General features: G+C 35.2%; 1 protein-coding gene across 1 annotated transcript in view; it reads left to right on the top strand.

The window, feature by feature from the left end:
- Positions 1 to 10,651, top strand: part of LOC122788707 (interferon-induced protein with tetratricopeptide repeats 5-like) — an 87,434-nt gene extending 76,783 nt beyond the window's left edge. Inside the window, exon 4 of the mRNA XM_044055601.1 lies at positions 8,456 to 10,651. Coding sequence (XP_043911536.1) covers positions 8,456 to 9,899 — 1,444 coding nt within the window. The 3' untranslated portion in view covers positions 9,900 to 10,651. The remainder of the gene's footprint in view (positions 1 to 8,455) is intronic.
- Positions 10,652 to 14,735: the final 4,084 nt, after the last annotated feature.

Consider the following 14,735-nt stretch of genomic DNA (forward strand, 5'->3'; position numbering starts at 1 on the left):
ATATAAAATGCACTTTTTCTTGAGTAGTCGACTTTTTTTTGCTGATGTTCTGAATTCTTCTAGATGATTATCTGATAGTCTCATCGTTATTTTTGTAAAGAAGAGGTCAATATTTATCAATTGAATCTAATGGGTCAAGTCACTCTTGGGACCACAATACACTGGTGATCAAGTATACATCTAGATCTAAATCATATAGGAAAAGAGCAGAAAAAACATTCATGGAGAAATATGGATATCCAGTTATACAATGTGATTTAACAATAATTCTGAAAATGAGCAAGTGATTGATTCATTGAAAAGCAAAGTATAAAAACCAGGATTAATTCCAAAATAGATAACAGAATTCAGAGCTAAAAAATCTTATTCACAAAATTTTGCAGACCATTTACTATATCTCGGAGAAGCAGGTTTTGCAGTACAGAGATACTGTGAGCAGGGAGCTGCAACAGTTACAGCCAAAGCTATACAGGGAAAGTGCTAATCAGAACAAGAGAGCCTGGAAGAAAGAAGTGGGTTGGAGCAGTGTGTAAAGATGAAGATTCAAGTCCTGCAATAATCAACAGGAAGTAAAGGGTTAACTGTTTGTCACAGTAAGTAGTAGGTTGTGGTCTTAATAATGGTGGAGAAATGGGTACAGGAAAAATAATGCAAGGGAAAGGATTCCAAATGTTAGGGGGGGGGTGCCAACAAAGATAGCCTGAAACTTTGGCCTTTCATGCTGAAGAAAAAATAACATGTGTAACCTGGTTAGCATCTTTAGTTGCTTCAGGTCTCTCTTCTTTCCAGGGCACAGAAAAGATAAAAGAGTTGGCTAACAAAAGCATCCAGTGCAGCCTGGGTCAATGTTCTCTTATACAACCTGGCATTGGAGTATCACAAGTCTTCCAAAATTCTAATGGTCTGCATGTTCTGTGGTGCACTGTTTTGTCTTATTACTGAAATAAATTCCTTTAGCCCATGTGGCTAGATTTTGGTAAATAAATTGGAAACTGATAGCCCAGCTGTGTTTGGATATTTTTGGGAGAAGATATTTCTGAAGATGCAACCCTACAATCAGGTCTAAACCACCACTAGTGCATGATTCCTAATGCAGGATGTGAATAATAGTGTTTGTAAGGAATGCTTTGCGCCATACTATAAGTTATTGAACTTGTACTACTAAAAGGACATCAATGAGGGCAGAGTACTTTATTGATATTAATGCCATTCATACTTTGGATATGTTTAAGTTAAAAGCAGACACGTTTGCTGGTAATGGGAGAAATTAAGGCTCCAGATGAAGCCATTTATGGCTTAATGAATCCTCCTATGAAATGTAGTTCAGTAAGTAACCCGACACCGTGGCACAGTGGTACCTGTTATAAAATAGATGTTGTAGTAAACCAATTATCATAGGATGAGAAAGTGGGATCTGTGGTCGGGCAAAATTTATGACAACAGATAAGTATGGCAGATATATCTCTAAATGACAATGCCTATTTTCTTGAAGAAGTCAGAAGAGTGAACCAGAATGGAAAGCTACAGAAATTTTGAGAATAACAGCAACATTCAGGTATCACAAGCAGCATGCCTGATTTACACCAGAATCATTACTACAGAGTTACAGTGTGGCAGAGAGAGAGAGAAAAAGTGGAATTTGAATGTGAGAAAATCTTCACCCCTACTCCACCTTATTTATGTATACTAATGCGAACAGTATTGCTAACCATAATCCTCTTCCTAATTCTAAAACTAAAGTACACACACACCTAACCTAATCCTTACCCTAGCTATAACTTACACACAAAATTATTAACTGCACATGCACCAGAATTCTAACATTTCCTAAAATATCAAATGTTCAGTACTCTGAGTGATATTTGATATTTTCAGAAATTTTGAAATTCTGGCACATGCGCAGTTAATAATTTTGAGATTTTAGGTGTCAGCATTCTGTATTCAGGGCTGATCTTTTAGCTGGAGCCCTTTATTTATATCAACATCTTTATCTATATTTATATCTATATCTATATATGGATTCACTATACAATCTTGAAATACTGAAATGTCGAATTTCAGTATTTCGAGACTGAATAGTCAAAATTACAGTTACGCAAAACTGCACTATGTCAAATGCAGAAATGTTGAATCTGCTATCATGATGTCGCGTTTGTGACATGCGGTGCAGTTTGTGGATTTATCTGGGATTTCAGGTAAGTGGTGTTTGTGTAAGGGTATGGGTAGGGATTTTAGTGTGTGTGAGTGTGTGTAGTGGTGTTTTTTGTGTGTTTAGTATGACCTCAGAGTTAGTGTATATAAGTAGGGGGTTGTGAGGGATGTAGGGGGCTTGCCCCACTTTGTTATAGGTAGGGTAGGTGTGTTTTTGTGTTATGTTGTGTTTGTGTGTGTTATTTTGTTTGTTTACTGTAGTTAGGTAGGTGTATGTGTGTGTGTTTATGTGCTGGTTTGTGTGTGTGTGTGTGTGTGTGTGTGTGTGTGTGTGTGTGTGTGTGTATGTTCGTGATTGTGCTTTTGCAATTTTGGGTTTTTGACTATTCAGTCTTGAAATACTGAAATTCGACATTTCAGCATTTTGAGATTGTATACTGAATCGGTATATCTACATCTATATCTATCTCTATCAGGGATATATAGATAGATCTATATCAGGGAACTAATCTAAGGGGGCAGTGAAAGCCAACACATTCCGGCTAAGCTTATAAATGCCTTTGGGCAGATAGCCTAGTACCTACCTATGAACCTCTATTATATTACATATGTGCAGGCGCACTTAATAAAGTCGACTGTCTTTAAATTTGACATCTGTTATATCGACATACTTTGGTCAACAAAACTGACGGTTGAACATTGTATGACATCACTACATTAGTGGTGCTGAGGAATATTCCCTTTTCCCTGGTATTGTGCAGGATTGGAGAATTAGCAGCGGGGGTGTGGGGAGATACTCCGGGGTTTTTTTTGCATATTCCAGGGTTATCATGCCAACTTTTTTCGTTATTTTTGTGTTGATGTTAGCATTGCTGACATTTACTTGTTTAGATTATTTAAGTACATCCACAAAGAAAGCTAGACATATAGATAGAAAGAAAGTTAGGCAGATAGATAGATAGATAGATAGATAGATAGAAAGAAAAATAAGCTTATGTGTGTGCAATGTGTCTGTGTGTCTATGTTTATGTTATCTGCATATATTCACCAGTATACAAGATGGTGGAGCTACAGCGAACAGGCCACCATTCCATGACACTAAGCTGTGTAGAAGGAAAATTGAATTGGACAAAAATGTGAAATGCAGCCAAACAAGTTCAATGGGAGAATTATTTTATTCATCATTAATGAAATTAATTTAATGTTTTTTAGTTATTTATTTTAGCTAATATTATCAAAATATGCAAAGAAACAAGTTAGAGGTTCTTTCATAGAATATATGTCTACATACATTGTCAAGCTTGAAGGGCTTTAATGCCCGTGCTTGAAACATTTGTATGTATGTACATACAGAAAAGTATATTGTAAATGTGTGGGTGTTTTACAGTTGACAGGGTTTGTGGTATTTTTTTATGTTAAGCTTACAACTTGCATTAAAATGTTTAAAAAGTATTATTTTCTTAAGTTTGACATAAGATATATACTGGCAAATGCTTTATGCCTTACTGAGTGCCATTTTTGTGATGGAATGGTGCATTACTATGAATATAGATTTTCTTTTATGCGAAAGAAAGGTAATAACAGATGACTTAAATATAAATATTTTTGAGATAGGTTACAGCAGAAACAGTAATAGTTGCTTATCTTGCTGACGCATAAATTTCATCTTAGTCTAGCAAAGACATGTTGAGTGCAGTGAGGATATATTAAGATGTTTACAAATTTTTCTCATTTTTCTAACTCACTAACTTATTCACTCACAAGTACCTTTTTCTGTTAAAAAAGTCCCATTATTTTCCCATTAGAGCACTCCATTTTTAAACCATGGATATGTAGATTGTAAATTCTATTTGTCCATTCTAACTTGCCTGTGTTCTTTTAGCAAGAATAACAGAAGTGGATAATTCAAAGTTGCTCAAAAAATATTATGCATCATTTTTTAAACAGCTCACAAAGTTTATTTTTGTCTAACTAAATATACTCCTTTTAGCAGGGCAAACAATTTTTTTGTATTGTAAAAAGACCCGTTTACCTGCATACAAAAGAGAACTTGCCTTACCACCATTTTCAACCTTCTAAAAAATTTTATTAAAAATATACACAGAAAAAAATCAGAAATGTGCACTGCAGGAGATGTGAACGATAAAATTCCTTTCTTAAACCATTTACTTTTTTCTATTGGTCATCAGGCAAAGATGTAGTGCCGTCACACTCGGAAATGAAGAGACTTGGCATAAGCAACATAAAAAGGAAAGAAGCATCCCACTGTACCGTGTATATGTGTGTACGTACAGTAAAGTATGCATTCAGTGTACAGGAGCACTGTACCATGTATATGTGTGTATGTACAGTAAAGTATGCATTCAGTGTACAGGAGCACTGTACTGTGTATATGTGTATACATACAGTAAAGGATGTATTCAGTGTACAGGAGCACTGTACTGTGTATATGTGTGTATGTACATTAAAGTGTGTATTCAGTGTACAGGAGCACTGTACTGTGTATATGTGTGTATGTACAGTAAAGTATGCATTCAGTATACAGGAGCACTGTACTGAGTATATATGTGTACGTACAGTAAAGTATGCATTCAGTGTTCAGGAGCACTGTACTGTGTATATGTGTGTATGTACAGTAAAGTATGCATTCAGTGTATAGGAGCACTGTACTGTGTATATGTGTGTATGTACATTAAAGTATGCATTCAGTGTACAGGAGCACTGTACTGTGTATATGTGTGTATGTACAGTAAAGTATGCATTCAGTGTACAGGAGCACTGTACTGTGTATATGTGTGTACGTACAGTAAAGTATTCATTCAGTGTACAGGAGCACTGTACTGTGTATATGTGTGTACGTACAGTAAAGTATGCATTCAGTGTACAGGAGCACTGTACTGTGTATATGTTTATACGTACAGTAAAGTATGCATTCAGTGTACAGGAGCACTGTAATGTGTATATGTGTGTATGTACAGTAAAGTCTGCATTCAGTGTACAGGAGGAACACCCTCCTACTTTTTTTCCCAGAAAAAATTATATACTCTTTGTAAAAAGGTTGTACTGTACAATGTATTACTAAAAATAAGTCACACTTTTGTAAATAAATAATTATAAAATACAAATAATCACAGCCAGACTGATGAAAGCCTTTATCAGTAGGCAAGGCTGGTAATGGAAAAATAAACCCTCACTAACTACAAGACAGTGACTACAGTATAACAGGTTTAACTAGTGCATTTGGAAATCAGAAAATATGTTAAGTATGATTAGTTTTATGGTTATGTACCAGGTATTTGTAGTTTGAATTAAAATCTTCATAAAAAAATGTGTATCAAATAACATGTCATATTTTATCTTCTCATATAAACTGTGATGGCACAGTAAATACAATACTGAAATAAAGATCAACTTAAAGAAACAGAGAAATACTATAGTAGTACTATGTAGGCACCATTTAGAATTTCCTGCTGAAGTTTTTCTATGACTTCTCTTTTTTAAGCGGGTTTGATGTCTATTACTAGGCTATTGACCTACAGGTCATTTCAAGTCTAGCCATTTCATCTCAATGTAATGCCATAGAAATGCTAGTTAATACCCAAGATTGCGATTGCATTTAGAAGTGACTGCTCATGGCCAAGAGGGTTGTGGGTGCTATTCCCGGTAAGAATTTATGGTGCCCCATCCGCTCATCCAGTTCCTTTTGAACAGTGTCATAGAGGTGCTTTGTTTCATGTGAATAGGTAGCCTATTCCAAAGACATGGCAATCACTAGGAGATAAATCTCTCTTTCCAGTGTGTCCTATTTAAGTTGCTGGCCATATTTACGTGCCTGGAACCGGTGGCCTAGTCCCATTTGATTTAAGGATATGAAGCAAGATCATTAGGTTTGGGTCTCATATTGCTCTGTAAGCCAGGCTTAAGTCTCCCCTAAGAAGTCTATATGATACAGAGTAAAGTGACAGGGAATTTAGTCAGTCTGTGTATTACACATGCTGGAGTCCATTGCATTACCACTTTAACATAATTTAATATGAAAGCTTGTTGCTACATGGGTGATACTTCAAACTATCCATTCTAAAGAAGAGTAGTGTTAAAAAGCATATAGAGAATTTTCTTGTAATTTTCATCAACTTTTCATTTATGTTAAAATCTGTTTTATATAGAGATATAGAGATAGATAGATAGATAGATAGATAGATAGATAGATAGATAGATAGATAGATAGATAGATAATGAGGTGTTATGAAGGACAAGGCTAAAGACCCTACACCTCATTTTGGCCTTCAGTATGTGAATTCCTTCACTTTATATTTTTATCCTCTGTGCTTGTAGTATGAGACACAAGGCAAATATTCTGGTGCCTCATGTCTGCCTTAGTTTTGTATGGCATAGCACAGCCTTGTGCCTTAACAGAAATGAGGTTACAGAAAAAATGACTTCATGTTTTTTATAAAAATTAAGATCGTTATAGGCAAAATTCACTTAATCATTTGTTGAGTGTGTAAATGAACTGGCACATATCAGACCATTTTCAGCCACCTCCTGTGCCAGAAGGATAAGACTTGCTGAAACATTTCTCATCAGTTTAGCCAATAATCCAACCTGCTTGGGAGGGTGTGGAAGGGTGGGTGAGGGAGAAGAAAAACTGTAGTATGTGGAACATACCTACATAGACATAAGGAAAACCTGTAAATTTCACATGGATAGTAAAAGGATATTAACTATGAACCCTGAAGATGGGGATCTTAACATAAGAGGCACTGTGCTTTCCCAGCTAATGCATCATGTAGGGATAATATCTGCCTTTGCAATGAAGGAGAAAAGAGACATCAGTCTTTGAACTTCAGTGCCTCTTTGACAGCTAATGTTTTCCCACAGCCTACATGATCCCTGAGTCCCCGCTCATAACCCCACCTGAATACTCCTAGCAGATTCTCTAACTAAATACATGCAATGTATTCATTATAGCCAACAGTGCTGAAATAGTAAATCTTTCATGCAGATAGTCATTCTTTGGCTTATTAAAACAGTAATAAAGCCAAACAAAATATTTAGCAGATTTACTATGAGCACAACTCAGTATTTTTGATGACCAAGTTGTCAGAGTAACATAGTTCGTGAGTTAAAGCTCATTAATGAAAAATGTGTAGATCATGTAAGGTTTTGTCTTCATGTGTTGCAACATTCAGACCATACAAACTTGTACAAACATCTTTACAGACACGTCAGTTAGCAAAAGGGCAGTGTACCAGACCTTGAGCTATCATAAGGGTTGTTACCAAATCCTGACTATTATAAGGAAAATGTTCAGTCTGTATTGCATTCTACCAAGCAACTAACTAAAGCTGATTTTGCAATATTTCAAAAATTAATTTTCAGATGAAAATGAAGCAACTGTAGTACCTCATTTGTTTTAAGGCAACTAATAATCACATTAATATAGCTGTGAACTTAAAATAGTTTAGAATAATTGTAAAAATGCAGAATAATGTTGTAAAATTATCAAAGAAATGGAAAATAAGTCATATAGAACACTTTTACCATTATCAAAACACCATTAGTAAGCATTAACTGGTATACTCAAGCAAGAAATTAGGATGAAAGCTGATAATTCAATAGGGAAGTTTTAGCACTGCAGGTAAAAGTTATACAAATCAAAAGAAACAAATGTCAAGCAGAGGGCTTCATTGGCGCTCTTCAAAAGGAACCTTGATGATTGGATGGGAGATAGGAAATTCACCCTGGGGATGATGTCAGTTGCCCTGCTAGACAGGGGCCCAGAGAAGTAAATATTGTGGGAAGAAATTTCCAGGGAATTGTTATGGCTAGGCTTGCATAAGCCATAGGGCCGATAGCCTAGTACCAACCTATGAACATATGAACCTATGAAAAAGTTCTCAATCTCTTTGCAAAAATGTATATGTATGAAAACAATAAACTCCCCATTACTTAGCATTTTACCAGAAAAAGATTTCCTTTACCAAAATAATAAGTAAAATATTATAATTTAATGAATGAAGTTTCTCTACTACATACTTGTGCTGCATTCATTTATCATTTGTTTACAAAGTATTACCAGGTACATTGTTTAGAATGGAGTTCATTTACTGACAACGTGTATTCCTAAATAAAAGCTTTCTAAATACATTTGTTATGAAGCTCTAATTACAGCTGTAAAAGGATACTATACTCACAATATAAACTCAACTGAAAATATGACTATAAAATGTAACCAATAAAATAGTATAATGTATTACATAAAAATGTACATGGTGTACAAATTCTATTTTTTATGTTACAGCAAGATGTCAAAAGAATCCTTGAAGCAAGAGCTGCTACTACTAGAGTGCCATTTCACATGGGATTTGAGAAGGGAAGATATTGATATTGAAGATTTTGAAGAAAGAACCAATGGGTCAATTGAATTTTATATACAGGAAAACAAATGCTATAGCTACAACCAGCTTGCATATGTAAATTATTTGAATGACTACAATAAGGAAGCACTTACTCACCTCCAGAAAGCCGAGGAGACAGCAAGAGCAGATCATCCGCAGGATACAGAAAAGAGGCTTGTGGTTACATATGGGAACTTTGCATGGATTTACTACCATATGAATGAAGTAGAACAAGCTGAAACTTATCTTGAAAAGGTAAAAGCAATTTGCAGAAATTTAGGATCTGCTTCTACTTATACAGTTAATATTCCAGAAATATATGGAGAAAAGGGGTTTACAATGTTGAAATTCAGTGGAGAACATTATGAGAAGGCAAAGGAGTGTTTTGAAAAAGCACTAGAGAAAGAACCTGATAATCCTGAGTTGAATTCTGGATATGCTATTGCTTTATACCGCCTTACAGCACTTAAAAATAAACACCAAGATAAGGAGAACTGCAAACTTCTTAAACAGTTAAGACGGGCATTAGAACTAAATCCAGAAGATAGTTCTGTCATGGTATACCTTGCTTTACAACTTCAAGATTTTCAGAAAGAGGAGGAAGGCCTCCAATACATTGAAAAAGCACTGTCAACATCAGCAGACATTCCGCAAGTTATTCGTTTAGTAGCTAAGTTTCTAAGAAAGCAGGGGTCTGTGGACAGAGCTTTAATGCTGCTGAAAGAAGCACTTGAAAAAATGCCTAACTCTGCACTTCTTCACGACCAAGTTGGTCTTTGCTATAGAACAAAGTTATATAAATTAAAGAACGATCCAAACTCCCAGCATAAATCCTCTGCACAGATTGTTGAATTAACAAACCACTGCATTAATCACTTTGAAAAAGCTGTTGAGCTGAAACCCAAATTTCACTTTGCACAAATGAATCTGGCAGGCATGTATGCAGAAAGAGGTGACTATAGCAAAGCAGATGAACTCTTTGAAAAGATACAAAAGATGAACAATTTTAAAACTGAAGATTGGCAACACTTCTACCTTGAGTATGGAAAATACTTCTTCTATCACAAGAAGTCAGAAGAACATGCAGCCTTCTACTTTAAGGAAGGCTATAAAATACAAAATGAATCCTATAAAAGGGACTATTGCTATACATATCTGAAAAAGATAGTTAAAATAAGAACATCTAGAAATAAACAAGACAGTATGGCATTTGGGATTCTTGGATTCCTTTGTCAAGTAAAAGAAGAAAAGCCACAAGCAATCGAATACTATAAAAAGGCCTTAATGTATGACCCTGGCAACGAGGACTATCTGAGTGCTCTGTGTGAACTTCGCCTTTCAATATAGAAGCACTGCATCTTTATAATCAGTGCTGCTATTTTGTTATGATGGTGCAAAATATGTCTGCAGAAGAGTAACAAGGGTCAAATGATTTCACTCTGGTAATTTATGGTTAAATCAAAGTAATCAGAAAACTCTGACAGGAAAAAGGTTAACATTTTGAATAATAAACAAGACTGTTGGCCAGTCTTAGCAAATTCTACTTTTCATTCCAAAACTGAAATCTCACTTAAGCTTATGTCTACAGTGAATACATGCATAGACAATATAGAAACTAGAAATATAATTGTATACCTATAATAAACTCCACTTTGAATTCCATTGTTTAGCCAGAGTACACATTATAAAGGAATCCATATTAATTTTAGGTAAAAATCATTTAATAAAACCTTATGTAGTTAAAAAAAAATAGTTATGGATACCATGCTTTTCAGCTGCCATGGAATTAGATTTCTGTAGTCATATCATAATCATAGGGACATTTACTAATAATCTAATCCATGTTTTGGAGCTGCTCTGTCCCAAATTGGTAAATCGCACAGTGTTGTATGTAACCATTATATCATCAGAATTGAATTAGACAATATGAAGTAGCTGTACCAAAGCTTGCCTTTTACAAGTGAACAAATGTACGTACTACAAACTGTACCTGAACATCAATTGGCAGGAATAACTTTATCAGATAAGCTGCATTAGTATATTATAATAAATCACAGCATACATGCGCCTTTGAAATAAATGTAATAATAGTTCTTAAAGTTAGAGGGCATTGAATAGCACATGCATATGTACATTGGGAAGATGGAGTGCCTTCGTTTTATTCATAAAACAGTATTTCGGAGAAAATGGAAGGCTAATTCTAATACTGTTAAAAATGTTAAATTTCATCTTATACATGCTATGTAAATATGTTATATCATTAACACATTTATTTATTTTCGTAAATCCTGTTTAGACAAACATTTAACATAGGTAACTAGGGAGAGCTCCCAGATATGGTAAAATTCAAGATATAGTCTTAACACAGTCTACACTTCAATACTGGGAAGAAACCAGAGGATTCTTGGAAAACCAGCTCAAATGTGATAACATGTATCTGTCGAAAGCTAGAACTGAAACTCAGAGCTTATATACTATCACTATTTGCCATTAACTCTGATGTTACATTCAAACTGTAAGCCTCCTTCAAGAACTTTGAAATGCTTCTGCGTGCTGCATAACTTAAGAGCAGTACAACTATACATTGGTGTACTGTATGTATAAGAACCTCTCAACCTCCATACAATATGCACTATTAAATTAAATTTGTATATCAACAAACAAGGTCATCTTTGTTAAAGCAGTACAGTATGATCAATGTTTTGCTCAGTATCTATGTGTATATGTGTGCCTGCATATCAATGTGTGTGTGTGTGCATGTGTCTATATATATATATATATATATATATATATATATATATATATATATATATATATATATATATATATATATATATACACACACACAGAGAGAGAGATAAAGTATGTATATCTTGGTTCAATTTCTCAAAGTATATTGGTTTTCTAATACCATGAGGGTAATGGAGTGTTGTTTTGCTCTTTGATGCTAGATGTGAGTGTTTTTCTTAGCACCCACAATGTGCCCAAAATTGCCCCTTCTCCAATATGAGAATACATGTAATGGTAGCATAGTTAAGTATGACTGTAATTTTTTTTTATTAGACCTTTCACTCTTTTTTCCATATTACTCTCATTTCTGCCTGTAAATCCTGGTATTATATGACTTTGTGTTTCTCTGTATGTAAGACACTGCAGTCACTAGATGCAGAAATTTCAATGATTAATGCTACTTTTATCTTTTTTCATGGAGTACTTTATCTGGTTTTCCTGCATCTGTTTTTTGAACTGTTGGTAGTAGGTGATCCTATGTGATATAAACTTTATTATTCTCCATAATGCTATGTGGTTTATGTTTACAATGCTGTAGTGTATGCACAATCCCAATGCTAGAGTCTTGCCACATTATTGTACCTTTCAGTACAGAGGCCGTCTGCCATTGGTATATCACACTCAGCAACAAGACATGCAGCTATTTCCAGTTCTGTTTTACAAAATCTGCGATTGTCTTTTTCTTTAATATTTTCAATGGACTTTGCAATCCATAATGTACATAGTCCACTATACTGGGCTGCTATTATTAACCTTTCATCTCTTGGTTTCACTTGACTTCTCCTTACCCATTCCTGTGTCAAATCTTGGTGAACATGAGTTTGCTCTAGATCTCTGCACTTGCCACTATATTAGTGGATTTTATATATTTTCCTGTCTCAGCCAATCCTTTTACTTATATTATTTGTTGTGTTTTTACAGATACAGTTGCTGTCTGATTTGTGTCTATTTCTGGTTTGATTTTCATTCCTACTTTTGTCCAAAATTCTTCTGCTAAAATAAGCAAAGATGTCATCTTAGACTTTTTTCCTGGTGTTTTAATTCTTTCACAATATATGGATCTGATGAGATCAGCAGATATGTATGAAGTCCCACGATTGCAAGTCTATACGTCACCATGTTTGAGGGGGCTGATACTTCATAGAATATATAATGTTGGCATACATCAATTTGTTTATATCATTTGATAAGCATGAAGCATTTTTCTTGTTTTCATGTATAATTGAGCCAATATTTTTGAGGTCAATCAATTACCCCAAAGCTGCTAACTTAGAAAAGGAAGAGCAAATTGATTCATAGTTTAAACTTTATTCATAGATGTCAAGGCTAATTTAATATCAGTTTTAGTCTTCTGAAGTATTCTTTCCTGAGCTTTATTTTAATTTCTTCGTGTTTTATTGTTGAACCTTCATCTGTTCCCAGTAATTATAAACTCCCTCCTGCTCTGTTTGTTTACATTGTGTTTCTGTCCCAGTCTGATAATTTTTGGTGCTGCAGCTTTCTTTTTAAAATGTTGCTTTTGCACACTTCTCAGGACCAAATGTCATTCTTATATCATCTGAAAAAGTTTTAACCATTGGTAGCTGTGGTTTCAACTCATCATCTGATGAACTGTACAATTTTAAGATAGCAACAAAAAGTAGATGAGCAGTCTTTAAACAAGTATTTTTCTAGGAGCTATATTATGGCCATAGCCTAATCTGTTATGTAAACAGCTGAATGGGTTAAGGGCAAAACAAAACACCGCTGGTGACAGAGAAGCACCTTGAAATATACCCTTTGGATATGAATCCTTGCAATAATAATTTGTCCTCTGTCATGGCTCAAGTGCATACTGGTTTGCAACTGTTTCCTGCTCACTGTAATGCCATTGATCAATGTGGGGTGTATAATATATATCAGTAATCTATGAATGTGGGATGCTTTCAAATGCTTTTTTATTTATTTACTTACATTTATTTACCATGAAATTCCATCTGGACACAGGTCCTTTTTCAGCAGAGGCCTGGGAATAAAAGCTCCATAAATTTTTATGCAAGTAATAGACAATCAGTAATAAGGATGATGACACATAGTACAGGAGAAGACATTTGGCACAGTTATAGTCAAAAGCAATAAATTTAAACAATACAAACTACCATAAATTTAAGCAATAAAACTGCTTAACGTTACACAGTACTAATAGGTTAAAAGCTCACAGTATACAGTAGTAATAGGCTGATGTATACTAACTAAGCTGAGAACTAGTATATAGTAATTAAGTTAGTTAGACTGAAGTGGGGGTTGAGAGCAAAGAGAGCAGAGGGGTGGGGGTATTTAGTCGGGGTTTAGGCAAGGATAGAGCCAGTGAATATTTAGGTGCGATTTAAGCATAGTTTTGAAGTGACTGCTGAAAGTTAGGGTAGTGATGGTTGGGGGAGGGTTGTTCCAAAGTTTGGATATGGCACAGGAAAATAGGCTTTTCCTGCTGAGTTTTTGGCTTTGGAGATTTGGAGAAGATTTTTGTTGCTGGAGTGTAGGGGTCTGGAGGAGTGGTAGGGATGGAGGAGTGTTTGAAGTGATGGGATTTTGAGTGCGTTGTTCACTATTTTGCGGGCAAAGGAGAGTTGATTTAGGTGAAGTTGTTGTGGGAGCTCAAGCCATTCTATTTCTCTAAGGGAGACAAAGTGGTGGCTGCAGTAGGGAGCACCAGTGGCAAATTTTGCGGCTTTGTTGTAGCATGTCTCTAGTTTGTTTAAGTCTGATTGTCTAAGATTAGTAAGTATGGGAGATGCACAGAGTAAGGTTGTGATTAGTTGGGAATTGGCAATAGAGATTCTAGCAGTCTTGGTGAGGTATTGGTTGTTTCTATATAAGGTGCCGAGTGTTTTGTGAACTTTTCTTTACTATAAAAGATATTTGGGTGTCAAATTTGAGATTGTTGTCTAAGATTAGTAAGTATGGGAGATGCACAGAGTAAGGTTGTGATTAGTTGGGAATTGGCAATAGAGATTCTAGCAGTCTTGGTGAGGTATTGGTTGTTTCTATATAAGGTGCCGAGTGTTTTGTGAACTTTTCTTTACTATAAAAGATATTTGGGTGTCAAATTTGAGATTGTTGTCAATCTCCACACTGAGAAGTTTGGTGTGAACTGGTGGAGAAATGGCGATATTGTCTTTGGCAGATATATTAAAATGGGGGGAGTTTGGGGTAGATTTTGATGGTTGGAAGATGAGGAGTTTCATCTTATGGGGTTAAGCAGGAGCTGAGAGTTAGATAGCCATCTTTCTATGGATGAGAAGGATCCTGTGTGATCTGTTGGAATTCTGGTAAAGTGGGGGCAGAGCAGATGAGGGTGGAGTCGTCAGCATACTGTATGAGAGATGCTTGTTTGGTGGCAGTGTGCAGTTTGTT

The sequence above is a fragment of the Protopterus annectens genome, chromosome 14.part0 (genome assembly GCF_019279795.1).
Source record: "Protopterus annectens isolate FY-2018-M chromosome 14.part0, PAN1.0, whole genome shotgun sequence".
Taxonomy (NCBI): domain Eukaryota; kingdom Metazoa; phylum Chordata; order Ceratodontiformes; family Protopteridae; genus Protopterus; species Protopterus annectens.